This window comes from Pithys albifrons, chromosome 7 (genome assembly GCF_047495875.1).
Source record: "Pithys albifrons albifrons isolate INPA30051 chromosome 7, PitAlb_v1, whole genome shotgun sequence".
Classification (NCBI taxonomy): domain Eukaryota; kingdom Metazoa; phylum Chordata; class Aves; order Passeriformes; family Thamnophilidae; genus Pithys; species Pithys albifrons.
In genome coordinates, this window is record NC_092464.1 from 51,777,848 (window position 1) to 51,803,311 (window position 25,464).

The following is a 25,464-nucleotide window of genomic DNA, read 5'->3' on the forward strand; positions in this document are numbered from 1 at the left end:
TTAAGAAGAAAAAGATTGACAAGACCTTCTAAATTCCTGCTCAGAGAGATTTCATTTTCAGGAGACAATGCCACTCTTTTGCTGCTTTTGGAAGTTTTTGTTGAAGGTCTTCTCTTGATATTTTGGAGTGCTGAGCATGTTTTTAATGGATACCCAGCAACCTAAACATCAACCCTTTGCTGTTAGTAAAGCTCATGGTATTTATTTGTGTAAGAACTATCAAAAATTGTATTTAGTTGGGGGAATGATACATGCAGGTTGGCCAAAAAGAGAAAAAGTCAAAGACAAATCCAATTTTGTGCAGCTTATACAGCTGACATCAGAGAGGTAAAAATTGACTTTTTTTTAATCCATGTCTTGTCTTTGATCAGATTTTGTACTAGTATTTCTTCCTTAATGATGCACAACAGATGATTCAATACATAAAACACGGTGGAATGAACAGAACAGTTGCATGCTGTTGCTCTCCAAATGGGAATACTAGACCTTTATTGGCAGTAGGGATGTGCTGGTTTGGTTTGAAACAGTGTGCTTAACAATATGCTCCTAACAGCCTCTTGCTAACACAAGGAAAGGAAGTTATTCTACATCAGGGTTAGATGAAGAGTTTCAATTTCAACAGCAAATGCTGTGTGCGTCTGTTGAGGATGAGAGAATGTGGGGGTTTATGTCTTTCACTGAGTTTAAACTTTTTGTAATTATTTCCAGTCATCAATAAATACATTAATGAGTAAGATGAAGAAAAAAGTTAGTTTTCTTTAAATTTTTAAGACCAGGCAATCTCTTGTTCTCTACAAAATGGTGGTGATTTTTTATTAGTCTGTTGCATAGGAAGCAAAAAGCCAAGTACAAGCCAAAATTTGAGAAATTAATATAAAACCCTGGAAATTTTGCTCAACATACACATGCATTTTGCCACATGCACATAGAACTCTACTGTTTATTGAATCACTTGTAATGATGTTACTGAAGAAGAATGTGTGTCTTGGAGACTATTCAGGTCTACCATGACATCAGGAAGTAGCACACTGATTATGCAGATGTTTATTGTAGACCTTCCCTCTGACAAGACTTCTTTATTCAGGCTAACCTTTAAGTGCAAAAGCTGTTTGCTTTTCTCAACTCAGGAGTGTATTTATAAACTCTTTCTTAAAAAGAAGTACAGGGACATAACCCAGCAGGACTTATTCGTTACTAACAGGTCAAGTGAATGCTGATACATCATTAAGAATGACAAGAATTTCTCAGTGAAGGTCTTCAGCACCACGGCTGTGAAGTCTATTTCTCTTGCAGCTGTCCTGTGTTTTGCTAGAAATGAGATAGTGGAATTTGAGGTGTCAGAAAAAGCAGTAGCTGAACAAAGCTTTCAGTTTATGACAAGGGAATCAGTGGGCCAGGAATGATGAAACATCTCTGTTGGTAGCAGGAAACAGCCTCGTTCTGTATAAACAGCATCAGCAACTGATGGGAAGGAATTTTCATCTGAATTATATTTATGTTTTACAGTACTTTGAGCTCCCAACCTTAATAATAGAAGGCTCTGGACAACAAGAATATATGAATTATGAGAGTTGTTGCCAAACAGAGAGTACTGAAGGGAAATTCACATTGTATTTTGGACTAAATTCACGCTTGAGTCACTGAGGAAGGACGGTTTTCTGCTCCCCAGTTACCTTTGTTCCCCAGTTTCCTGTAATGCCCCTGGCTCTAGGTATGGTTAGCAATAGAGCACTGAATTAGATGTGTCCAGCAGTGCCACTGTCTTTGTCTGACTACATATTTGCATGAAATCACTTTAATACTCAAAGAAGTACATTACATATAATGGGCCTGTGCAATAATCTGGTATCTGTTCTCCTCACAAGTGATCCTTCATTTCTTCACAAGTGATGCCACATTGTATAATGCATTTTATACTTTTAAAGCCTTTGGTTTTTCTTTTTTCTACAACTACTGTATGTTAACTTGAGGAGTAAATCTTCTACTTCTGAGGAAGAGCCATGCAAAACTTGTGCATTTTGCTATTCATTCAGGCTGCAAAAGGCATTGGGTATCAGGATTTATTCCCTCAGTTTGGAGAAGTCATTCCTGCAGAGAGAGAAAGACATTAACTGTGAAGCTTGGATCCACACTTATGCCAAATACTTAATACACTTGTAACTTGCCACCATTGCTAGTTTTTTTTTGTTTGGGTTTTTTTTGTTTGTTTTTTTCCCTTTAATCTAAAGTAGAACTTTACCAAGTTAGACTTTTTATTGGTTCGGGGTTTTTTGTACTTTTGAGCTTTGTCTCTATTAACTTCCTGTCAGAAACTTGGAAGAGATTGGGGGTTGTTTGGTTGTTTTGTTTTGTTTTTTTTGTATAATAACATGTTAGAAGTAAAGCCGAATGTTACTGACATTGTTCCAAATTACACTTAGGGAACTCCAGACTGGGGACCTGCAGAAATTGACTGACTCTTGTGATGGTTTCTATTAATTTCATATCCATCAGGTCTTTAAATTACACCTAATTTCTTTTCAGTATTGGGTGTATCATGAAGTAGATGGTTGACTTCTAACAAACTGCCAGAACTCTGTGTTATTTACCTTATGAAATATAAGATACAATCTCCAAGTAAGTTCCCCTTTGATGCAGGATCCCAAGTGACTGCACAAAATACCATCTCTCAGTGACTGGTATTGCTTCAAGGGTGTGTTTTCCTCAGTAGGCAGATGAGGAAAGAAAAACTACCTAGCAAAGCAGGGGAAATAGAGTGGTGCTACCAGTCATTGAGCTGAATGCTTGGAGGAAAAAAAAGCAAATAAGCTGAGCTTTGCCTGTGATGATTGGCATGGAGTGATGTGTTCCCCAGCACACAGTGGATATTTGCTGAACTGGATGTCCTTAGGATTGGTTATACAATGATACAACAAATAAATATGTAGTCACTGTTGTTATCTGACCAAAAAAATGTGGTTGTTAATCCTGAGCTATGGTTTTGATGGTGCTTTACATCAGCTTTTAATGAGCAGTATTGCATATTAAACTCATACTTGCACTATATCTTTTTGCTATTAAATATGTTCATAACAGAAAACAAATGTGAAGCACATTAGGGTAATTAAGGACTGGAGGAAACCCATTGATCCTTATTTGGAACTGCTGATAAATTTAGCTTTGCTTCAGATGATCAGAGAGAAATAGAAGTCAGTTCAGCTTGTTCTTCCCCCTGTGCCTTTGGGGTTTGCACTTCTGAGGAACAGATGTAGGCATATTTTTGTCCTGTTATTCCCTTGCTGGGAAGAAATCAGTGAAGAAGAGTGTGGAAGCAGTGAGGAAGGGAGGAGATGTGCTGGGCATCCTGGTGTTCCTCAGTGGTCAGAGTTGGATCCAGTCCTGTTTAACATCTTTATTAATGATTTAGATGAGTGATTGAGTCCATCACCAGCAAATTTGCTGAAGTTGGGAGGGAGTGTTGACCTGCTGGAAGGCAGGAGGGCTCTGCAGAGGGATCTGGATAGACTTGAGAGATGGGCTGATTGCAATGGGATGAAGTTCAACAAGGCCAAGTGCAGGTCCTGCCCTTTGGCCACACCAACCCCCTGCAGTGCTCCAGGCTGGGCACAGAGTGGCTGGAGAGCAGCCAGGCAGAGGGACCTGGGGGGACTGAGTGACAGGAAGCTCAACAGGAGCCACCAGTGTGCCCAGGTGGCCAAGAAGGCCAATGGGATCCTGGCCTGGATCAAAAATAGCGTGGCCAGCAGGCCCAGGGCAGTGACCCTTCCCCTGGACTCTGCCTTGGGGAGGCCACACCTTGAGTGTTGTGTTCAGTTCTGGGCCCCTCAGTTGAGGAAAGAGATTGAGGGGCTGGAGCGGGTCCAGAGAAGAGCAACGAGGCTGGAGAAGGGACTGAAGCACAAGTGCTGTGGGGAGAGGCTGAGGGAGCTGGGGGTGTTTAGCCTGGAGAAGAGGAGGCTCAGAGGTGACCTCAGCACTGTCTAGAACTCCCTGAAGGGAAGTTCTGGCCAGGTGGGGGTTGGTCTCTTCTCCCAGGCACTCAGCAATAGGACAAGGGGGCACGATGGGCTCAAGCTCTGCCAGGGGAAATTGAAGTTGGAGATCAGAAAAAAGTTCTTTGCAGAGAAAGTGCTCAGGCATTGGAATGGGCTGCCCAGAGAGGGGGTGGATTCCCCATCCCTGGAGGTTTTTAAAGTGAGATTGGCCGTGGCACTGAGTGCCATGATCTGGTAAAGGGACTGGAGTTGGACCAAGGGTTGGACTTGATGATCTCAGAGGTCTTTTCCAACCCAATGGATTCTGTGATTCTATGAAAGCAGTGCTGAAACCACCTGCTTCTTGTTTGCCCTTAGGTTTGCAGAGAAGACAACTCTGGAGTGGCTGCAGCTCTTTGAAGGCAGTGAGGTTCCCTATGGGCCCATCAACAACATGCAGCAAGTGTTCTCAGACCCTCAGGTGAGTGCTGCCCAAGTCTGTTCTGGGCATTATTACACATGTTCTACAAATGCTGAGTAATCATGGCTTTTGCTGCCACTCAGACCTGGTTTTGGCTGCTTTAAAATAGGATTTTAGTGGTCTGTTAGATTGAGTTTAAGCCAATAATGTGTCACCATAAGAAATGCAGATCCTTACATGAATCTGTGTTTGGGAACACAGATTTTGCTGTAATGAATTAAACTATAAGTGTTCCATGTCTCCTATAGAGTCTGTTCTGGCTGGTAAAATGGGGAAAGAAACAATAATATAGTATGTAATTGAATTTATCAGATAAATGTGCAGAAAAGTACCTTGCTGCCCACAAGTACCTAATTTTCTGTATGGAGTATGAATAACAAGACTCAGTACTGTTTGAAAAAAATTGGGTAACTCTTTGACTGTAAAGAGAAAAATGAAGGACAAAAGTCATATGAAGGAAGATCTTAACCTTTCCTTGGCCTGGTGGTTTCAGGAGCTGAAAACACTTCATCTTTGTATCTATTTTGAATCTTTCACTGAAATACACTTGTGCTAATTATAAACAGTATTTTTACTTTTGAATATCTATAGAGTTATATAATCTGCATATTCCCTGGTCTCTCTCCTCCTTTCCCTCTGGAATTAATGGCTTAAAGGGCCCAAGACAAACTGAATTGCACTGGGTTGAATAGTGTAAGAGAGTATTTTATGGTTATTCCATTGTGTGATCAATCTCCTCTAAGTTGAAAGTTGAATTTTACTAATGAGAGGAGCAAGAAAAATGATTCCTCATTGTCTGTTCTTTTGTTTTTTTCTCCAATTTTATACATATCTGTGTCTGCTGTCAGAAGTGTGTGTCAGGATTGTGCTTATAGTCTCTGGGAAATAAGAACAGGCAAAACAATCCTATCATAAAGGAATATGTGTATAATAAATATGTTTGTTATAAATATTATCCTACTCTTGGAGGCATAAACCAATATTTGTTAAGCTACTGCTGGGAAAGATGTCTTTGTTTCTTAAATAAATATGCCCTTTCTCCTTGAAATGATGTAGTATCATGCTGTAAGGTATTCATGGGCCAAATATTTCACTTCATAACTTTCACAGGCATTAAAGTTGAGCTTTGAAGAACATACAGAAAGCGTATTTTACTCAGACTTGGCTGTACTTGGGGCAACATTGGAAAAGTAGTCTTTGCTTTTTTTTTGATGCTGTGAATTTTAAGGAGTTGAGTCCACTCTGAAAGAGGCTGCTTTTAAAACATATGGCATGGGTGTTACCTCCCAAACTGAAGAATGGTTACCTTGCTTTTGTTGCAATTCACCTCAATGCTATTTTTACATGTATTTAATTATAATTATATATGTTTTGTGTGTATATGTGTTACTTGATGTGGTTAGCCCATCCGTAGAAGGCATCACAGTGCTTTGCAGTTAGACATCACCACATGGCATGTTTTTTGAAATAATTCCTTGCAAAGTGCTGTGCTGGTTTCTCTCTTCCTCACAAAACTGCTGAAAAGCTTTGTCTTTTCTCCACTTGTTTCTGAAATACATGGCACCCAGACACTGTTTTTAATACTGTTGGGAATTAGATGTCAATATTTGTGCAATGCTGCAGATTGCCATTGGTTTCCTTCCTGGTGCTTGTTACCTCCTTGAGCATTTTCTCATGGGTATTTTCAGTTCCAAGGAAGTGGGGAAAAAAAAGGTATAGTTCTTTCCTCTTCTCCCTTTAAATATGGAAAACTGTTGATGCTTTAAGGGGTTGCCCTTGTGGTAAGTTATTTACTTTACATCACTTACATTTTATTTATATTAATTTTATGTATCTAAGAGGCTGCCCAGCAGACAGCAATTTGGAGAATGCCCTGAGATATGTCTAAGGCTGGGGAAGAAGTTTAGCAACACCTGAGAGTCTGTAACCTCAGTGTCCTCTGCTTTGTGAAATCCCAGTTATAACAAGGTAAACTCAGCACTCACCAGGAGGCACATACTGTAATCACAGCAAGATTTTCCACAGACTCACAGAATATTTTCATTTGGAGAGGTCTTTTAAAGGCCATCTACTCCCATCACCTTGCAATGAGCAGCCGTACCTTCAGCTGGATCACCTTGCTCAGAGCCCCATCCAGCCTGATCCCCAATATTTTCAGGGATGGGCTATCTACCACCTCTCTGGGCAATGTGTGCAGTGTTTCTCCACCCTCACTGTAAAACACTTTCTTATATCTACTCTAAAGAGACCCTTCCTTGGTTTAAAACCATGACCTTTTGTCCTGTCACAGCAGACCCTGCTACTAACTCTTGCAGTGCCCTTTCAAGCAGTGTAAGGCCACACAGGGACTCCCCAGTCTCTCTCTCCAGGCTGAACAGCCCTAAATCTCTCAGCCTTTCCTCACAGGAGAGATGCTCCATCCAGCCATCATCTTCATGCTGGTGTTTCAGTCTCAATTTAGATCAGCAAATACATTTCTAAGAAAGATGTCACTGGGCTTGCAGTAAATAACCACACATACAAACACTGCACAACAACATGTACGAAGTGTGATGGAAAATTCAAGACTTTATCATAACTCAGTAATCTGCTTTTCATCACCCTTTACTTTCAACCATTACAAAGACTCCAGAAAAACATGAAACCCCATGATACTTCAGTATAGATCAGCTCCCATCTACCTCTAATAGACCATGTACAGGTTTTGCTGGGCAATACATTTTATTTACTTCATTTTGTTACCACCATCTTTGATCTTTGGACTTGGATATCCATGACACAAACACCCTTCACTGTGAGTGCACTGTTGCACCAGCAGTGACTAAGATGCACTGCAAGGATGTCAACCATCATGAAAGGGGGTGTCAGGGATGCTGTAAAATGTGCTCTAGGCTGGTACCAGGCAAAGCCACATTCTGGGAGGGGGCTGGAATAATGCAAGGGATGGTCAGAACCTTGGAGTAATGTCAAGGTCATGGGTTCAATCCCCTGTGTGGACCATTGACTTAAGAGTTGGACTCAGTGATCCTTGTGGGTCGTTTCCAACTCAGAATAGTCTGTGATTCTGTGACAGGGGGAAGGACAGTCTGAGATGAGTGGAATGGTCTAATGGAACTCAATTGGCTACAGGTGGGTTGTGTTTGCAAATTTTATTTTAACTAAAAGACCTCAGAACTCTGAAGGCTGAGAGTGGTTTATACAACTTCTTCTATAAACTGAGATAAAACAACACATTTTTTGATCCCAGGACGTTTTGTTAATATCATTAACAGCTTCAATCATGCTCCGAGTGAGCTGCCAAAAAACAGGAAATTTCTGACTAAGTTGGAGTGCCAGGTGATACTGTTTTTTCCATGAATGGAGTGAAACATCCACTTTTCCCACTGATTGTAATCTTTTCTTCATTTGTGAAGTTAAAATGAATACCACAGGCATTTGTACTGCTAAGTCCATCAGTCTGGGGATAGATGTGTGTGTACTTGTGCATATGTGGATAAAAGGCTGAGAGAAAGAGGAGATTCCCCACTTAAGGGAACAGTTTCCTTAAAAATGTAGGGGAAAAGGAATGTTTGTGAAAGTTCTTACAAACTCTTAATAGTACAGTATAGACTATTTTAATGAAAACTTATATAGTCAAGCTTTTCTAAACTATTTTTTTTACATGTGCTCTTTTAACCAGGCCAAGATAGCACAAACATTAAGAGAATTCTTAAAACATCTAAAAAACTTATGAATGACCTCAGTATGGTCCAATTTAGCATCTCCTGGGGAAAATGTGTCTGAAATACAATGTGGGTTTAGGCTTTCCAAACAAAACAAACTTAAAAGAGAACATAATTTTTAATAGAAACTATTCACAAAAGATAAAACAAAACAAAAATAGGTACATACTGTACTGCAGCAAAGTGTGTAAGGACAAAGATCTGTGCTGGCTCAAGGAGGACACTGAAGGTAGAGTTTTATTTCTTTTCTGTAGAAAATTGCTGTCCCCTTTTATTTTGCAACGTAATTTCTTCCAACATTCTTATACAGAGTTCTTCAACTAAATGGCTGGCATATACATTTTTCCATACATTTTTCCATACATTTTTCCATACATTTTTCCATACATTTTTCCATACATTTTTCCATACATTTTTCCATACATTTTTCCATACATTTTTCCATACATTTTTCCATACATTTTTCCATACATTTTTCCATACATTTTTCCATACATTTTTCCATACATTTTTCCATACATTTTTCCATACATTTTTCCATACATTTTCTTTTTGATTTTTAAGATTTTTTGATTATTTTTTAGATTTCTTATAGTTTTAGATTTTTTTAGATTTTTTTGGGTTTTTTAGATTTTTTATATTTTTTATAATTTTTAGATTTTTAGGGTTTTTTAGATTTTTTAGATCTTTGATTTTTAGATTTTTTAAGATTTTTTAGATTTTTAAGATTTTTTAGATATTTTTAGATTTTTTATAGATTTTAAGATTAAAGATTTTTTAAAGATTTTTTAAAGATTTTTTAAAGATTTTTTAAAGATTTTTGTGGGGTTTTTTAAAGATTTTTGTGGGGTTTTTTAAAGATTTTTGTGGGGTTTTTTAAAGATTTTTGTGGGGTTTTTTAAAGATTTTTGTGGGGTTTTTTAAAGATTTTTGTGGGGTTTTTTAAAGATTTTTGTGGGGTTTTTTAAAGATTTTTGTGGGGTTTTTTAAAGATTTTTGTGGGGTTTTTTAAAGATTTTTGTGGGGTTTTTTAAAGATTTTTGTGGGGTTTTTTAAAGATTTTTGTGGGGTTTTTTAAAGATTTTTGTGGGGTTTTTTAAAGATTTTTGTGGGGTTTTTTAAAGATTTTTGTGGGGTTTTTTAAAGATTTTTGTGGGGTTTTTTAAAGATTTTTGTGGGGTTTTTTAAAGATTTTTGTGGGGTTTTTTGGTTATTTTAGGTTTTTAAAAGAATTTTTTAGATTTTTTGTTTTTTTCTGATTATTTTTGATTTTCCATGTACCTTTTTTTTCCATGTACCTTTTTTTTCCATGTACCTTTTTCTATGTATATATTTATATTTGTGTGCACACACACACACATATATATGTACATATATATCTCTATACACATTCAAGAAGCAGCGAAACAAGCAGACCCTGGGCACTCTGCTAAACCCTTACGGGGTGTCTCACCAGGTGAAATCCTCTGGCATTGCTGTGTGAATGCTGCCAGCTGAAGAGGCAATGCAAGGCCTGCAGTGGTGCCTTCCCCGTGCCCCCCCAGCAGTTGCAGCCGCACCACCCAAGTTGAGCCCATCAGGTGTGAGCCATCACCCTGCTGCAGCACTTCTGAGAAATATGGGAGCTGAAAGAGCACAGCTGGCCCCGATCGCAGCCCCTGCCAAACACCTGCAGCCTCTAAAAGGACACCATAACACAACTCCACCCTGTGGCAAGAGGCCATCCTTTAACAACCCTTCCCTGACTTTGCATCACTGTAAAAATGAATATAACATTTTGCACAGAAACCTTCGTCTTCCTGTCCCACAAGGCCATTCCAGCTCCTTTAGCCATTTCTCTGAATATGTCTCAGAAGAAAGGCACAGTAAATTGGGTATTGAAATATCTGATAGCTGGGAATTATTTGATGTTTGAAGTTTGTTATTTGTGGAAACACACGAAGGTGGTGGGGTGGTTTTTTTATTAACCTCCAGATTGTCTCTTATTTTGGAAGCAATTTCATGTGAATGGATGCTGGCAAAAACTGCCTAGCATCTGGTAAAAGCTTCTATGCTCAGCATTGTGAACACACAGAACAGCAAAAGTTATAAAATGTGTTGGGGAGGGGAGTTTTTGTTTTGGTGGCTTTTTTTTTTTCCTTTTTAAATCATGATATATGTTTTTGTTGCTGGTGTGGTTTTTTTTTTGTTTTGACTGTTTTTGGCTTTGTTGATTTTTTTTGTTGTTGTTTTTCCTTTTTTGATTTTTTTTATTATTTTGTGTTCATTGTTGTTGTTAATATGACTATTTTAGTCGTTTTTCTTAGTTGAAATAGGCTTTTGTGCCCCACTGAGGGCCATCCCAAGACAAATGAAATTATATTCATGTCCATAATACTGCAGGGAGCTCTTTTACATGTGGGGGTTTCTACAACTGAAAAGCAGCTGATTGAGGCCTGAGGTAATAAGATGTGTCTAGAAATAATTCCTCCCAGACAAGGCAGAGGAATTAAGTTTTGCTTATGTCTATTAAATAAGTACTAAAACTGGCTGGAAACCTTATGATGGAACATTTTTATGTTTAGAAATGCCCATTCATTGAAAGTGAAACATCCTGGTGAATGTGTCTAAAATTAAATTGTGTTTTGAAGCAGAAATTCAGCTCTGTGTCTGTCTTGCTGAGATTGTGCACTGCCCAGCTCTGATTTGGTGTTTCAAGCCAACTTTTTACTTCAATTTTTAAATTCTGTGCAAGGAAAGAACACCACACCACCAGCCATACCCAACCCTTTAATTTTGGCTGGAGTGGCTCTTTTATGCTAAATTACAAATGTTTTCAAGCTTTTGGTCTGTGGGAAATTTATACAAGTAGATGCTGTTCTGAAGGAGAAAGGATTAAGAAATGGAACACAGTCTGAAGAAGTGAAATGGAAAATGTAGTTCCAAGGGTGTTTGTAGTATGTGATTCTCACATATACACAGTTCTCCAGGCTTTTTATGTATTATGAGATAGTTCCATATCCAGATGTTATGAGAAAGGCTCAGAATGAGACATCACTTGTCTTTTAGTACGAGGAATATTGTAATTGGAAGTGTGGTTTAAATTTTGGCTGTAGAGAAGTCTGGTGCATTCCTGTGCCATGTTTTCGTGTGGCCTGCCCCTCTCACAATGACTAGTGGAGAGCTCAGAGTGGACAGATCTCAAAATATGAGGAGTTCTAAACGAAAATGTGTGTTTGTGTTATTGACATGATCTTGTTTGTACACAGATTTACTCTACAACTGTTGTCTGGGTAAGAAAAATAATGGTAAAGGTGGTAGATTAGCAATTTCTGTTATGAAGTTTTGTTTTCACTTGCCTTTAACTTTACAGAGTTTGATCTAAAATCTCCAGTGCTGGTGTCTGCTTAAATGGGACACATTTCTGTTAAAATGGCCCACTCGTGGGGGATAACAGTGCCTGAATTGTGATTTCTAAAGATGTTACGATAAAGGACAACAACACCAACATGGGAAAATTCACCATCAACTTTCTTTACTGTAGAAGAACCTCTAATTCATGCACATTGTGATGTTTTAAAATTTATTCTTTGTCCTCTTCCTGAAGCATGAAGGGTAATCTTGGCTGATCAGGAGGGCATTTAGTCTGCCTTGGGAACCAAGAGTCTGTCAGATTCTTGGTTCATTTGATTCAGGGTAAGAAAAGTAGTGCAAGAGGTAAGAAGAGCTGGAGATTAGCTCAGTTGGTTAAAACTTGGTTGTAATAATGCCAAGGTCATGGGTTCAATCCCCTGTGTGGGCCATTGACTTGAGAGTTGGACTCGATGATCCTTGTGGGTCCCTTCCAACTCAGAATAGTCTGTGATTCTCTAAGATGCAGAAATAGGGCTTTGTTTTCCTACAAGTTGAATGCATGAGAGGGATCTCTTCCTGGAGCTGCCACACAATTCCCACCTGGGTCAGGGTAAGTCACTTCAACCCAAATATTAAAAGGTGGTCATTGCATGTGTGTGCCTCGTGTGATGCCACATCCAAAATCCACAGCAGTGCTGAGTTCTCAGGGATGTCAGTGGAACTGCTCAGGGTGTTATTTGAGCACTTAGAAATGTAATGTTGTTGAAATAGCTGAGAAACCTGACAGAGTGGTTTTATCATGAGTTACCTCTCTGTTTTGGGTGCTTAGCCATGAAATTGGGACTCTGAGGAGGAGTGTTGTAAAAATGCAGTAGTTTTGCTTCTGGAAAGTGAATCTTCTAATGTGACAGCACCAGGGAATTTGGGAACTTAACTTGTTTCATCATGTGATTTGAGTGATGCATATTAAGAGACCTGGAGCAACACCTTATGAGAAATAAACCCACTTTTGAATAATTGTACTGAATGAGGAAGGAGCCTGACAGGAAAGAAGTCAAGCATGCACTTAGATTGCATTGTTCCTTTTGGGAAGAAAGAAAATGATGCTTAATGGCAGCATTTTTACAGTTCTCTTTTGATTTCCTTTAATGTGTAGATATGGAAGTGGTATGTGTTTAATTTCAAGTGATGAAAAGGGGCCTAAGTATTTGTTGGTTACAGAGAACATTAAGCTCTCAGAAAAGAGCTCTGTTCTCATACAATACTTGATGGTGTTTCAAAATGATATTTCAGGCATGGCTGGTGCAAGGCATGAAGACTCCCCAAACCTTTCTTGGCAATTCCTCCCAGAAGGAGACTCATCAAAAAGCCACACTCAGGGATGAAGCAAAGAGCCTATTTTTGACATCTCCTGGTTTTTGTTAGGAGTCCATAATGCACATCCCCTGAGCCTTGGATTAGTTTCTGTCCTTGTTCTGAGAACTCCCTCCCAGAGTGTGAACCCAGCTCGTCTCTCTGTCTGTATAAACTGTGCAACTGTGAGGTCAAAAGAGAGTTTTTAATTAACCCAGTTGGTGCATTTATCTAAAGGTTGATGAGTGTTCAGTCTGTAACATGTATGGGAAGGAGGGAAATATGTCTCTCTCATCAGTGTGTCTCTCTCTGCATGAAGAGAGTTCATGTGCCAAAGCAAGTGATTCTTTAGGGGTTGGTTTTATTGATCTTTTTTCAATCTGAGCATTCACTGAGTCACTGTCACAAAGCAATAGTGGATTTAAATAGGTGTTCTTTGCTTTCCTCATAGTATGCAAATTGGGAGGGTGTCTATGCCTGTTGGCTGCCCAACTGAAATAAAAAAATATCTCAAATCAAGTAAGAAAACACTATTGTTTGTTTTGAAATATTTTTCTTAAGTAGTTGTGGCTTCACTTACCAAGCAAATTTGTAGTATAATCAATAATAAACCCTGGGGTTTCAGACTAAATTTTAGTCATGCTTCAGTATGCAACTTCCTTAAACAGAATTGGTTTTAAAGTTTCCTACTGGATTTTTGTGTTTCCAAAATTGCTTGCCTCCTGGTTTTCTTGGAGTTCAGATGCATATAGTCTGGATATTTTTATCTTTTCTCAGAGACCACTGGGGCCAGATTTTATCACTGGTCTTTATCACTTACAGAAAGGTTTGTTTGTAATCAATACAGGTAGTGTAGTGAAGCTTTGTAGTGTGAGTTAAGTTTTGTAGGCATGAAAATACTATTGATATTCTGGGCAATATGTATTTGGTGTCTGACACTTCACAGTTTCTCAAATGGTAGTAGCTCCAGCAAGGGAGGAAATAAAATGGAAAGTCCAACAACAGAAACTGTTGCAAATCAGGTTGAAGTTTTCTTTTGATCTTCGAATGCTTTACCTGATTTAAAAATCATGGCTCAATCCACGACCTTGGCCTCTCATCCAGATTTCCTGCACTTTTCAGCCTGAGTTCATCTTGGAGTCCCACTCACTGCTGGAAAAAAAGGTGATATTTTCAGCTGAGATGTTGACATGTTCATTTTCCATTGTAGTTATGCAACAACATTTCAAAAATACACTGAGTTTTCTGAGTCTTGCTAACAAGGAGGAATCTTTGAGCCAGGAGAGACAAGTATGTAGGCTGAGTAGGTGTGGGTATTTGAAGATCTGGATTTCCAACCCCCACAAGAAGGCATTAATTAGTCAGGCAAGCTTTCTGTGGCATTGCCAATTTCTTTCTCATCTCTGACTGGTTTCCTGCAGGTTTACAGTTTGATTCAAGCAGTTGGTGAAGGAGCAGGAAGTTTTCCCTCACTGTGTGAGGCCAAGAGCATCAGTATTGTATTAAAGAACTCATCTGAAGTTTCCAACTGTCTGTAACACTCTGAGCAGCAGCCATGAGTTGAAATGTTCCTCACACCATTTCACTTGGCTACTTTGTAGCATTTAATCATAACTTAAATCAAAAATGGTGTGATTTTGTAGAATATATTTTAAGGGTAAGGTTTCTATTGAATGACCCATAAACCTTGATTAATGTTGTTGTTTGGAGGTTTTTCAAAGCTCTTTTGAACTTCTGAAAAACGATTTAGGTTTATTGTTAATTAAAAAAAGTCCAAACAGAATGCCAGATTTTGATCAGATTTACAGACAGATTTTTGGGTTGACCCAATGAGTTTGTTTAGAATGACACCAGAAACACATCATAGCTCACAGAAGAAGAAAATTTATTTATATTTTTATGTATACCTGGAATGGCTTATTAAAATAAATGAAAGGTTTACCTCAGTGTGGAGGTAGTAAATAAAGATGATCAATGGTAGTATTAAATATGGAGATTCTGACTCACGTGTGAGAGAAGACAAGGAGACTTCAGGAACTTTGAGCCAAGTTTACAAATGGCATGAGGAAGACTGACAAAAGGCTAAGCTGAGGTGCCAAGCAGATGGTATTTACACTGTGGATCCTGGTTTAATGTCTAAGAAAAAGCAAGAAGTTAAAAAAAATGCTCTTTATAGACAAACAAGAACTCCTAACAGTTCCTCCAGGCTCACAAATGAGAAAGAGGCAGGTCAGGATGTCTCTGCTCCTTCCTGAGAGGCTCAAGGTAACCATTTCTCTAAAGCAGTTGGGCTCTGTGCCAGGCATGGAGATACAAGCCTTGAGTTTTAGAGCAACTCTTTACATCAGTTATGTAATGAGAGATTTTGTGGAAATCTCCCTCTTCCCCCTCAATATCCCTGAAAAACTGTGAAGTCAGAAGAGAAAATTATTTACTGATTCAGACTCCCTCTTCCCCCCAGTTCTTGTTATGTCGGTCCCTTGGATTTAAAGGACTTGGGAATGAGCCACCTTTCCCTGACTTTTCTGAGCTGGTTTTGGAGAGGTGATTTGTTCCTGTTGAGAACTGCAGGAGCAAATTGCACTGTCCATTTTTCTCTTCTTCCATGTATCTCGATCCTGAGAAGTGTTGCCACTGTACAGATACTTCATTCCTACCACTTTCATGGCACTGCTTTTCCTCTTCATGTACTTTTCTAACTCTTGACTCTGTTTTTTAATTTCCCTTTTGAATCTAATATTAAATATGGAATTTGTGTTCAACTTACAATGTGTATTTACTGCAAGTAGTATTTATGCAATTATATCCTCTTGCATTGTGTATTCCAGAGGGAACTTCAATTCTGTTGATGTTCTGGTGTTGCTTCCTCTTCACCCTGAAATAATATATTTGAAAAGAGTGATACTTTACATGATGGGCCCTTATTAATTGTAAGAACTTGTTGGATTTTTTCTATGTCACATCTTGTTATCAGGGTGCAAGAATATGCATTTAATAGGAATGTGCACTTGAGGATTTTGTATGTTGTGTGTTGTGTGTCCTTAATATAGACTGATTTTTTTTTTTGTTTAATTCCCTTTTTCTATCTTAAGCCCTAACTCCAGTAAATACTGTGCTAAAACTGGTGTCAGTTATAAATGTGAGTTGTTAAGAGAAGAGGACATTCAGTGTCTCCACAGTGAAATATCAAAATATTTGGAAATGTCAATAACCTGCTTTCATGTGTTTATTCTCTGAAAATGTCCTTTTAGAATCCAGAAAACCCCCAAATCATTGTAGGCCAAACAGCTGTTGTAATTGAAATTAAAGGCACAGCAAGACCAGGGCAATTGCTGACCAAGTAGATCTCTAACTCTATCCTTTATTAGAAGCAGATTTATAAAAATGAAAGGAAATTATGGGATCTTTTGACATGTTTGCTATTGTACAAGACTTTTCAATCCAAGCGTTTTTCCTGCTTTAGAGCAGAATACAAACACGTTCACTCTCACTGTGTACATTTCTCTTCGCTTTTTCGATGAGTGATGGAAAAATAAACATGAAATGAAAGCCTGTGGAGATAGTTTATATATTTACAAGTCATCTAGGGGAGGGTGTAGAAGGAAGTGTGACTGGCATCTCATGAGACAAAGCACTTTTCCAAAACTCTTGGCTGTTTTAAGCGGATTTTTGGTTTGAACATACCAACTTCTGGGGATACAAACCTTCAGCTGCTCCAAAAGGAAAACCAGATGCCCTCATTACATTGGAGTTGTACTTTCTTTGTGATTATCACCCTTGCAGCAGTTTAACCTGTGTCAAGTCAAAGGAGCAAATATCATTTTGTTTATTATTTTATTATTTAACTAATGTAGCTGTCTAAGTGACCCTCTAAATAATCTCAGAAGTCAGTTGAGAGACACTGAAATGAGATGTTTACTTAGCTCTGAATATGGTTTGTATTTGGCCATGTCCTGAATTAAAAATTAATATAAAATATCACTATCCCAGCCATGTAGATGTTAAAGACAGTAAAGTTCATTAGATAGATTTGGTTTATTAATTCTCTGCACCCTTTTTTTCCTGATAAAACTGCCAGTAGATGGGTCAGTCTTTGGGTGGGTAAAAATAAACTCCAACTTGAGTATTTAACATTAGATCCCAAATTCATTTATAGAGGCTACTATGGTTTTGGAGGGGTTGTGGAGAATTTAGTGCTAATTACTCAGTCTTGACTTCTCAGATGGTGACAACAGAAGTAACTATGAATTCTGAAATAGATTTTAAGTTTTTAAATGAAAGAATTTTTTCTAGACTTGTGCCAGGAATGGTTTTTACTGCATTTTGTACACATTTTCCAATTAAATGGGGAGAAATGGATGTTATAACAAAGTATAAAATCTATACATACAATTAAAGGCTTGAAATTGATATGTATATAGTGTAATTAGGAATTGTTTTACCAATTATAGAATAAGAGAGTGCAGTTTTGTTGCAGAGGAGTTTTGCCTGCTGCTCTGTGTGATTACTTAGTAATAACATCACATTTGCCTGAAGTTCTGAGTCAAAAATTGCCTGTAGAATGCCCTACAGCTTGATTTAACTGAATTAGGAACGATGAAAGAGAGTAATGTCAAATTTGTTCCTGCTTAGAAAGGCTCCATCTTCTTATCCACACTTATGAAGTAACTTATGATCTCCTGAAAAACTGATGTCTAGGCCTGACTCTTGCTCCTGATAGGAAAACACAGCTTAAAAGCCAGTTGGTTTTTATTTTTTCTCTTTTGTATTTTCTGGCTTTGGCTTTTGCTTCTTCGTACAACAATTATGCAAAATAGAACTGGGCTAACACTTTTTTGGTGAATCCTTCATTAGAAGTCTGGTTCTGCAACAGATAAAATTATATATTATTATATATTATTTTGATATGAATCAAATTCACTAATTTTAAATATTGTTAAAAGTTTAAACAAAGTAGTAAGGTAGATGAAGAAGCTTTTATTTCTTTTTTTTTCTTTTAATATACTCTCTCCTGGGTCAGAAGTGAGATCTGAAGAAATGTCCCCCTTCCCTCACAGGGATGGTCACTGCTATAAATGTTATGATATTCTCTTGTGATTGTGATACTCTTACGATGGGATGTTTTTTTTCCCATGCAGAGAATGATGTCAGTCCTGAGGTCAAATTAATCCAAATCCTTGATTTTTCTGGCCCAATGGTCTGCTACTAAACAGCTGAAAACTGCAAGTTCCCCACCAGTTCCTTTGGATAAGTGTAGTGGGAAGAGGCTCTGTCAGAGGAGTCTGGAAGTGGCACAGACATGGGAATGTTGTCTTGGTTCAGTTAGAACATCTCACGGAGTCCACAGCATCTTTCCTCCTTCTTCATACTGAGGAGATCTGAGCTTGGCTGGCAATTATTCACCCAGCTCTGATGTCTGGGAAGTTCAGAAGTAACTTCATGCCAGCTGTAATGTTCATCCCTAATAAAATCTTGCTCACTTATTGCCCCAAATATATTCCTGAGCATTCTGACTTGCCATGTTCTTTGGAGGCTTCATGCTGACTTCTAGATTTTTGATAACATCTACTTTTAAAACACAATTTCTTTTAATGGAAGTTTGACTGTCAGGTGGAAAACCTCGCTTCATAATCTCCTTTTTGCATATGTGCTTTTGACTCATTTGCAATTTTTTTGGTAGTTTGTTTTATTTTTTTTACAGTAGTCTTAAACTCAGTTAAATGTTATGCATTTGAAAATTTTTATTTTTAATTTTTATATTTTATTTTTATATTTTTTTTATTTTTTATTTTTATTTTTTATTTTTATTTTTTATTTTTATTTTTTATTTTTATTTTTATTTTTATTTTTTATTTTTGTTTTTTATTTTTGTTTTTTATTTTTGTTTTTTATTTTTGTTTTTTATTTTTGTTTTTTATTTTTGTTTTTTATTTTTGTTTTTTATTTTTGTTTTTATTTTTGTTTTTATTTTTGTTTTTATTTTTGTTTTTTATTTTTGTTTTTTATTTTTGTTTTTTATTTTTGTTTTTTATTTTGGTTTTTTATTTTGGTTTTTTATTTTGGTTTTTTATTTTGGTTTTTTATTTTGGTTTTTTATTTTGGTTTTTTATTTTGGTTTTTCTGTTTTTTATTTTGTTTTTTATTTTGTTTTTTATTTTGTTTTTTATTTTGGTTTTTTATTTTGGTTTTTTATTTTGGTTTTTTATTTTGGTTTTTTATTTTGGTTTTTTATTTTGGTTTTTTATTTTGGTTTTTCTGTTTTTTATTTTGTTTTTTATTTTGTTTTTTATTTTGTTTTTTATTTTGTTTTTTATTTTGTTTTTTATTTTGTTTTTTATTTTGTTTTTTATTTTGTTTTTTATTTTGTTTTTTTAATTTTGATTTTATTTTGGTTTTTTATTTTTTATTTTTTAAATTTTTTTTTTTATTTTTTTTAATTGGGTTTCTTTTTTTGTGTTTTTATTTTTTTTAATTTTTGGTGTTTTCTTTTTTTAATTTTTTATTTTTGTTTTTTTTTTTATTTTTTATTTTTTTATTTTTTGTTTTTTTAATGTTTGTTCTTTATGTTTATTTTTTATTTTTTATTTTTCATTTAAAAATAATTTTACCCTTTTATTTTTGTTTTTAAAATTATTTTTATTTTTTATTTTTCTGTTTATTTTGTATGTTTATTTTTAATTTTTTCAATTTTTAAATTGGTACTGTGTTATACAGCCATAAATCAAGATAAGCCTAACGATGAGTTACAGCAGGAAGCAGAATAGGAAAACTATGATTTCCTTTATATTCACTCTGAGGCAGAAGGCTCTTCCTAGATAGGCTGAAGTTGGTTGTCTCAAGCCAGAGGATGATTTAAAGCTTCAGCAGGGCTGATTTCACAGTTCTGCATACAAGGCTTGTGTGCTGCTTGTGCATTTTCTTGCTTCAAATGCCCAAGACTCGGGTATTTCTGCAGGGGCTGATTTATGAGCAGTCAGTGTGGTGGGGCTTGGGAATTTATTTTCCTGTTGCCAAAGAGATAAATTCCAAGACAGGCATTGCTACAACAGAAACAACTGATATATGCCTGTTTCAAAAGGGGATGAGTCTTCACCTGCTTGCCCTTCCTTTGGACTTTTGCTGGACTCAAAGGGCTCTGGGGAGTCGACTCTGAAGGTGGTGAGCATTTTAGTCCATCACCAGCATTCTTCTTCCCAAGCAGTGCTGCATTCACAGCAGTGTGATTGCTGTTTTTACCTTGTGCCAGTGTACACTTTGCAATGTTTAATAGTTTCCGTTTCATTATTGAATTTCATCTATTCTTCCCCCATAAAAAGTTTTCTTTTAATATGTTTGTTTCTGTTGTAACTGCCTGCCTCAAATGGTTACTCCGTTCTGCATGGATCAAAAGCTGGGTGGTGGTGCTGGTTTGCCTTTTTTTCAGGCTTGTTTGCTATGATGTTCGTCCACACATGCCTAATTTTTCTTTCCCTCTGCTGGAAGTGCTGTCTGTTGCTCTTCCTGCTATTTGCAATGCAAAGTCTTTGGGCCTTTTTTATATATATATATATTTTTTTATAAATTTTTCACAGAAAATTGCAATTTTAATATCTAGATGAATTTATTCAACTCTCTGGTGTGATGACTGATACTGCCTTGTTGTCTACTGTATTTTAGTGAGAATTATAAAAATTCTTTGGATCGAGGATTGTTCTTCCCCTCAGTCCTTTACATGCCACAGTTCTGTGTAGCACTGAATACTTAGGAACAATACCAGCACTGTTAATTACAGGATACACATCAATGCAGAAATGCCATTGTGATGTGTACTGTGCTGACCACCACAAAAATATTTGCCCAGTTTGGTGAATTTACATGTATTTATTAATTGGAAACTTTGTTTATTTGGAACACACAGTACTGTTTGTCACTTCAGCCTTTGTGTACCCAATACTGTGGGATTTTATGGGGTACATTCCAGAGCCAATGCTGTTTAAACTTTTCCTTAATGACTTGGACAGGGAATGGAGTGACCCTCAGGAAGTTTGCAAGTGACACCAAACCAAGGAGAGTAGTTCACATCCTGCAGTGCAGAGCTGCCTCTCAGAGGCATGTCAGGTTGGACACGGGCTGGCAGGAGCCTCCTGAAGTCCAGGAATAGCACATATGGGGTCCTGCATGTGAGGCAGAGTAGCCCCAGGCAGCACTACAGCTTAGGGCTTGACTGCATAGAATGCAGGTCTACACCCATGGACAGCAAGTTGAGCCAGAGGCAGCATCTGCCCCTGTGAGAAACACCAATTCCCTGCGGCACTAGACCAGCAAATGCACCAGAGGGGCATGTTGACATAATAACAGGCAATGGCCACGAGTTGCTGCAAAGGAAGTTCTGGTTAAATATAAAGCAGAAAAATTTGGCAGGGGTGGTGTGAGTTGGGTTTTAGATGAGAGATGCTGTGAAATCCTCATCCTTAGAGACAGTCAATACGTGACTGAACAAGACCCTAAACAGCTTGACCAGGAACTTGGAGCAGAAGGCTACCAGAGGTCCTTGATGGTCTGAAGGGTTGTACTGAAAGTGTGATTGCATCCCTTGTTTCCAAGACAGGAGTGGTGGCACCTGAGCAGGCATGAAAGCTGAATTGTGTGACACTGCAAACCTTCCTTAACAGAGATTTGTCAGAGTGCGAGCAACAGCTGGAGCAGGGAAGGCAGAGGACTAGCAATGTTTCAGGAGGTTAGAGGCATGTTCAAACTGAAATTCCAGCAGGTCTGCTTTTATTTTTTCCCTTTTAGTGGTATCACTCCTGCCTGTTTCTGCAGGGGATGACTGTTTTGCACTAAGAAATTGGATCAGTTTGCCAGCACCTGCAGAATAAGGAGAAAGAGCCATTTCGCTGCCCAGGAGATACATTTCTAAATAACAATTTTTTTTTTTTGTCTGAAGAAAAAGGAGGGAGGAAGTGATTTTTAGGGTCCACTGTATTAGAAAAGCAGTTAAAGAAAAAAAAAAGGTGCGTAAAACAGACGGTTTTATTTAAGGCATCCAGAGCTGATAAGGGAAAAAAATGGGGATACAACACACAGGCTGCAAATGCAGTTCTCATGATTTAAATCTGGAAGACTGTACAGTACATCTGTTTAACATCTTGCAGTTTTGAGAACTGTCTTGAAAACCTTCTGTCACAGTGACACATGAAATAAAAGGTTATGTTATGACTTTCAGATGCAAACCTGTAAAAGCTTTGTCTAATAGCATACCATCTTTTATTAACCCATTGCTTCTGCTCACCTATAATTCTCTTTTACCAGTGATTTTGTGAGAGATTCTACTGTATAATGAATGTAAGCTCAGAATATAGCAATAATTCTGTAATGGCATTAAATTACTTATTTGCTGTGTATAAATGGAAAATTTGCATATCCTCATCTGTTTTCTCTATTGCTTTTATTATTCAGCTAAATATTCTTTTTCACTAAAGACATGGAACAGATTATTCTATTTCTGTTGTAACCTTTGAGAACAATTAGAGTGGCCCAGAATAATTGGAACAGTTTCAAGGTTTGTGATATCATATAGGATAAAATACTAGAATGGCTTGAAGACAGTATTCTTTTTTCAGAGATCTGATTCCAAGTCTATGACGTTAAAAGAAATAAGGCTATAATGGTTGCCTTCTCATTTACTTTTGCTACTTCTGCATCTCAGACTTTGAAAAAATTATCAAACTTTGCTCACAGGAGAAAACTATGGCATAAAAGTCATGTTGTCAAAATCTACTTGACAGGGCTGTGCCAGAAGGTGTTTATCAGGCTGGGCTGAAGTTTGCTCAGCTATAGAAAATGTGATTAGCACAAGAGGGGTTCTCCAGTGTTCTACACAGCAATTACCCAGGAGCCCAAGCTACATTTGCTGGAAAATAATAATATGTCATCTGGAGCAAATTGCTTGCCTGCCCCTGATGTATTAGCACCAGTATTGCACACTGAGTCAAAGAGAAATGAGGGGCTTTATCACCCAGAGATGTTTCATTCCTTGCCAGCTCAGGTTGTATGAACTTCTATCCAAATGTAATGATTGAAGTCTGGTGGTTCCCAAAGTGGAGTCTGGAGTTTGGTCATTTTGCTTGTCCCTTCCATGTTGTTTCCAGGGTGACCTCAGTGAGGTTGTTCCTCTGGGCAGGGCTGTGTTCCCTGTATTTACACAGCAGGGAGAGCAGGATTTACCTTGCTGAAACACGCTTTATTCATTGTCTGTCAAGTGCTTTAGAGGCTGACATCTCAGCGAGTGCTGCTATTGAATATGTTGAAGTGTGGTTTGCTGGTTTGCTCTGCAAGGCCCAGAGGCTCCCCAAGAGCCGATGGGGGTTTTGTCCCTCGAGGAGCTGATGCCACGCACTCGGCAGACCCGTCCTACCAGGAGCTCTGCTGCAGGACCCACTGTGAGTGGGTGTGTGAAAGGGAGAGAGACACAGATAGCATTTCCTCCACAGACACACACACCCTCTGACCCAGACTGGGGAAGAGTCTGCTCTGCAGAAGGTTTGCTTCAAGGGATTTTCCACATGTATTTTATTATGTTAAAGCTGATAGTGGTGACAAGTTGCACATTAAGTAACTGTTTCTTCAAAAATGTGCTGTTTATATTCTCTTTAGGAAAAGTGATGTAATACTGAGTTTCTCAGATAAACAAAGTCATTCGGCTGTAGAATATGTTATGAGTGCATATGAGCCCTGCTCTCATCTGCCCCATACCTATTCATTGGAGGCCCCTGGCTTTATATGATGATTGCTTGCATGTTTAGGGACAAATGTATTCATATTCACTAAGTTAGTAGCCAGTGGTTTTCACCAGGGAAATAAGTTTTGTATGCTGCTAGTAATTTGGTTTCAAAAACATCGACAAGGACTTCACCATCAGAGTTAGTGAAACATGTGGTCCCAATCATTGCCTTAAAAAGGAGACATGGTCTATTTTCCATTAGCAATGGTGCTTACAGCACATGAGTAAATATAGAATGAAGTGTGCACATGTATTATAGCCTTAGAGTGTGTGTGTGCATTCAGACATGCATGTCCATGTGTATGCTTAGGCATGCTCCCAGTGAGTGTAACATCCTGACTGCTGTAACTCAGCCAGGCTTGGAGAGAAGAGGTTGGTAGAAGAATTGGAAGTAATTTTTTCCTCGTCCTTTTCCTGGCAGCAAAGGTCAAAATGTACACTGGTATTGTGTAGTTGGCATGGAGAGACTCCAGTAAAACTCCTTGTAGAGGTGTTGGTGTTTTCATGTGGCCCTTACTCAGAGTTCATTATGGCAGATTTGCAGCCGCCACCCCTGGCAAGGGGCTGTGCCAGCACAGAGCCAGAGAGAAGGTCACGTAGAGCAGGGCTTGGGGACATGGGAATGCAGGGAACTGCTATGCTCTGTGGGAGCTCTTATGTCCCACTGAAGCCTGAGGGCACCAAGCAGCTTTCTGCTGATGCCTTTCCCTCTGCCCTCGTAGAAGAATTGTCACAAGAGGGTATATTGACTGGCATAAATTCAGCCCAGTTTCTCCTGTGCTTTCTGGCGACCTTTCCACTGCTGTGCCTGGAGCCTTCCCATGGCAGAGCAGCAAAGCAGAGCCTTGTTCTGCATTTCTCTTTGTTAAGTTCCTGTTGGACATGTGAGCTGGGGCCTGGATGTTATTTCCACTCCTCTGGCTTGAGGTAACTTCTTTAAACTTGATAGGCTGTCATGCACGAGATAAAACCTAAAGGAGAAAGCAGTGCCTGGTTCTGGCTTGAGCCTATTTTGAACAGACCAGGTGTGATGCAGAACAAACTGCAGCCTTTCTAGAGAAGCCTCTGACTCTGCTTCTTGAGCTGAGTTTGCTTTGACACAGCCTGTGCAAAGCTGGCTACTTGAAAATATTCCTGATCTTCTGTTGGTGCCATGAGCAGAATCCAACCCAGAGATGTGCATATAGGTTGGAATGACAGAATGCCTGTGAGAGGACACTCCATCGTTTTCTTCTAGGCTTGGTAATGTCTGTGTTGGTGCATTGCTCTTAGGCATTTCTTTTTTAGTTTTTTTTGGTTTTTTTTTAATCTGTATAGACCCCTCCATATGATCTTACTAATTACTAACAAGGAACTGTCCTAGTAGGATATTTGCAAGATTCACACTGATAAATGCTAACATTTCACTCAGAATTTTAGAAGTTGTTGAATAAAGAAAGTTTCCTTTCTTCTATAAGCACTGCAGCTGCTTCATATTTGACTGAATGTAAATCTGAGAGCTGGATTTACTTATAATTGAATTTATTATTCTCATAGACTGATTTTTTTTGTTTGTTTTTGCTTTTGCTTTTTTGGACACATCCCCCTCCCTTCCCCCCTCACTTTTATTGGAAATAGAGACAAGAAACAGTTCTATGCTTTTCATTTAATTTTTTTTCCTTAAGAAATGTATGTTAACTAAAATTAAATGATGGTTGTTAGGAACATGTCAATTTTCCAGGTAACACAGTGAATGTTTGTCATGCTCTCCTCTCTTGTGAGCTTTCTACAGGGGATTTAATGCCATGCTGCATCTGGTACCTTTGGAATGGGCAGGTCCAAGACTGAAATATATATATA

General features: G+C 38.0%; 1 protein-coding gene across 9 annotated transcripts in view; it reads left to right on the top strand.

The window, feature by feature from the left end:
* Positions 1 to 25,464, top strand: part of SUGCT (succinyl-CoA:glutarate-CoA transferase) — a 310,436-nt gene that overhangs the window by 121,534 nt on the left and 163,438 nt on the right. For all 9 annotated transcript variants that reach the window (XM_071561593.1, XM_071561595.1, XM_071561586.1 and 6 more), the window contains one exon: positions 4,353 to 4,455. In XM_071561593.1, coding sequence (XP_071417694.1) covers positions 4,353 to 4,455 — 103 coding nt within the window. The remainder of the gene's footprint in view (positions 1 to 4,352; positions 4,456 to 25,464) is intronic.